Source organism: Primulina tabacum, chromosome 1, assembly GCF_025594145.1.
Source record: "Primulina tabacum isolate GXHZ01 chromosome 1, ASM2559414v2, whole genome shotgun sequence".
NCBI classification, from domain to species: domain Eukaryota; kingdom Viridiplantae; phylum Streptophyta; class Magnoliopsida; order Lamiales; family Gesneriaceae; genus Primulina; species Primulina tabacum.
Genome location: NC_134550.1, coordinates 45539354 through 45542140, shown reverse-complemented (window position 1 = coordinate 45542140; position 2787 = coordinate 45539354). Strand labels below are relative to the sequence as shown.

Here is a 2787-nt window from a genome sequence, read left to right as displayed (position 1 = left end):
TCTGACGCTAGATCAATCAATAGATTCAGGTACGTGTTTACTGTTATTTATATTTTCTGATAATTCGACATAAATTCTTGACGTATTGTGATATATGTATTTAATTAACTGATTTATAAATTTACTTTATTAAATCTCCAACAGTATGACCTGTGCATGGATTCAAGAATTTTCTTCGAGTTGGAAACGATGTGATGTATTAAAGATTTAAAGAAGTAAATCATAGATGAAAGAAGCTAGTGAATGATCTAAAATTATTTGATCGCAAAAGGGCCACTTGACAATGATAAAAGTATTTCCTTGCAAAAAGTTAACATCTTCCTAGATCTTGAAAGCTTACAGCACTCCTAAAAACATACGAGCCATCGAAATGCTCTAATCGTCAAGCTTAAACAAATATGTGCACTAGCCTTTCAAGCCCGCTCCACGACCATGCAACAACTAGGTAAAATCTGGACTAAGAAAGAAACATGTTCATGCATTGGCGGTCTGGGACGGCAATCTTTGGTGGCTATGTTCACCTTCATAAGTTACAACGAGCATGGTAGGATCTTCTAAGCATCTCTCCACATGTTTTCTTGCAGGACACCCTCTCATGCTGCTGCATTTGTAGTATCCCCTGGCAGCAAAATGCACCAATATGATTTTTTCCAGTGACGCCAACTTATAAATGTCTACAGTTTTACCATCTCCATATCATACAAATATATACACGACACACTTATAAAATGCTCAACACTCAGAGTTGCCGAAAGAATCCATATTGTGATGTTCCAGATTCAACAACAAATGTTAAAACTTGTGGAAATTCATTTGTTAAGATTATACCTAGGGTGGGGAGAACCTTTGATTGGTTTCTGGCCATATTTCCTCCAAGAGTACTCATCGGCGGGGATATCAGCTAACTTGTTGCTTATAGCAGGTACTTTGATAGACCTCTTTACTCTGTGCTTCCTGTTCACCATGTCCCAAATTTACAACACAAAAACAGAACAAAATATGTAAGAGGTGTGATGGGCTGACATGTAAGATGTTATATCAAACTAATGAGTTGAAAGGAAGACGAGACCTCTTCTTAGTGCAATGACATCTACCACTTCCTCCACATTTTACACTCTCGCGCTCCCCACTTCCAAAACACTTTTTCCTGTGATTATAAGAGATCTGATCGGCGGAACGAGAGGCGCCAATCAAATGGAAGGAATTTCCATTTAAGTTAGCAACACTACCATCTACACTCAGTGAAGAGATAAATGACCTAGTGGATGACATGTTGGGAGTGCAGGTGGAGCTGTCAAAAGTCAGGCTAAGGCCGCTACTACAGCGCCTATACATCAATTCAGCCTGCTGTTTCATTTGCAACTGCTGAAGTTGGAGCCTCTGCTGCTGGAGAAAATGATAGTTTGGTGATGGTGTTTGTTGCTGAACTTGAAGAGGGTTCTTGCCATTTGAGCTCAAGTCCAGAGAAGGACATCCTAGAGTAAGATCATTTTTAGAATTAAAGCGGGTTTCTTGAAGCGGGTTGCAGATTAGAAGAGGTTTAGTCTGCGGATCATCTGTTCTAAAGAAAGGACTTTCCAAGAAAATAGAATGGGGGAAAGGAGGTTGAATTTTCTTGAGTTTCCTCACTCTGGCATGCCCACATCTAGAGTTAAGAAGAGAGACAACTTTCCGGAATTTGTTCACAGCCTCCCCAGTTTTCTCTGCTAGATTCTTACGCTGACTGTGATCCTGCGGCTGAAACAAGAGATTAATTACTCCATGGCAACTTTCAACAGCTTCACTATTTTCCCGTTCAACCTCTTTCATCTTACTTCCCCCCCTACCCCAGAAACACCAAAGATAAGGCCAAGCGAGAGGAAACAAAGTCCCGATTCCAGAACTCAAAAATCAGTACAGCACGAGAGGATAGAAGGATGAAAAAGAAAGAAAATAAGAAAAGGTCTTGAAACTGATTCAACAGAGCTCCTCAACTACACATACAAGAGACAAAAAAGAAACCCCGAGTCCATATTTGGAAAAATAAAATAAATCTTCTTTTTTGAAACCGCAATCACGATAAAAATCCAAGGAAAAAGAAGGTTCAATCATTTCTGAATCTGTAGAGCGTAATATCAATCAAAGAAATCATTTAAAAAACCCAGAAGAAACCAGCTGCCTCAGAAGGAGTGAAGATTAAAGAAACTTAAAAAAGTCGGAAAGAATGGGCTTTCACTAGGACTTTTCGAAGGATAAAAATTATGCAATAGCCCAAGATTCCCTCAATCACCATAGGTTGCTGTTTATACTTATGGAAGAAAGAGACAAATTTTAGTTTGAAAAACGTGAAAGACAAGACTCCCCCAGAAAATTAACAGAACCCAAGAAAAAAGAAAATGTCAAAAATCCCCTCTTTTAAACATTTCTCATAATTGCCATTAACCAAAATTTTATAATCATCGTTGCTACATTCAGTTGGATTACAGAGAGAGAATGTAGAGGAATCGAAGAGCAACAGTGGTTCTTGAAGAAGCTGGCGCATTAAAGATAAACCTGCGCACAAGAGGGGAACAGGGTGGGTTGGGGGGAGTATAAACTCCGGTCTCTGTCACAGATTTCAAAGTGGGGCCCACTGTCGTAGCTTTTCGGATTTATTTACTCCAAATTAATGTAAATATTTTCTATTTCCCCACCCTTTTTGTTACTTCCAATGTCCTTTTTAGGCTACCATTCTTGTGTAATGATTAAATTAACAGCAGATATTTTTTTTTTTTTTGTAGCAGACCGATTTTAAATTATGTTTATATT

General features: G+C 38.5%; 1 protein-coding gene across 1 annotated transcript; it reads right to left on the bottom strand.

Annotated features, from left to right (window-relative positions):
- Positions 1-222: 222 nt before the first annotated feature.
- LOC142544625 (putative WRKY transcription factor 21) lies at positions 223-2551 on the bottom strand. The gene is made up of 3 exons (XM_075651658.1): positions 1070-2551; positions 829-954; positions 223-619 (listed from the first exon to the last, which is right to left on the bottom strand). The coding sequence occupies exons 1-3, from the start codon at positions 1807-1809 to the stop codon at positions 475-477; spliced, it is 1011 nt and encodes a 336-aa protein (XP_075507773.1). The 5' UTR covers positions 1810-2551; the 3' UTR covers positions 223-474.
- Positions 2552-2787: the final 236 nt, after the last annotated feature.

Bases quoted from the DNA above. Each gene is read 5' to 3' on its own strand.
- LOC142544625 (XM_075651658.1), bottom strand. From the start codon at position 1,809: ATGAAAGAGGTTGAACGGGAAAATAGTGAAGCTGTTGAAAGTTGCCAT. The intron at 955-1,069 runs GTCTCGTCTTCC...CATGGTGAACAG, and splicing joins TGTCATTGCACTAAGAAGAG to GAAGCACAGAGTAAAGAGGT. The intron at 620-828 runs GTATAATCTTAA...TTTTGCTGCCAG, and splicing joins AAAGGTTCTCCCCACCCTAG to GGGATACTACAAATGCAGCA.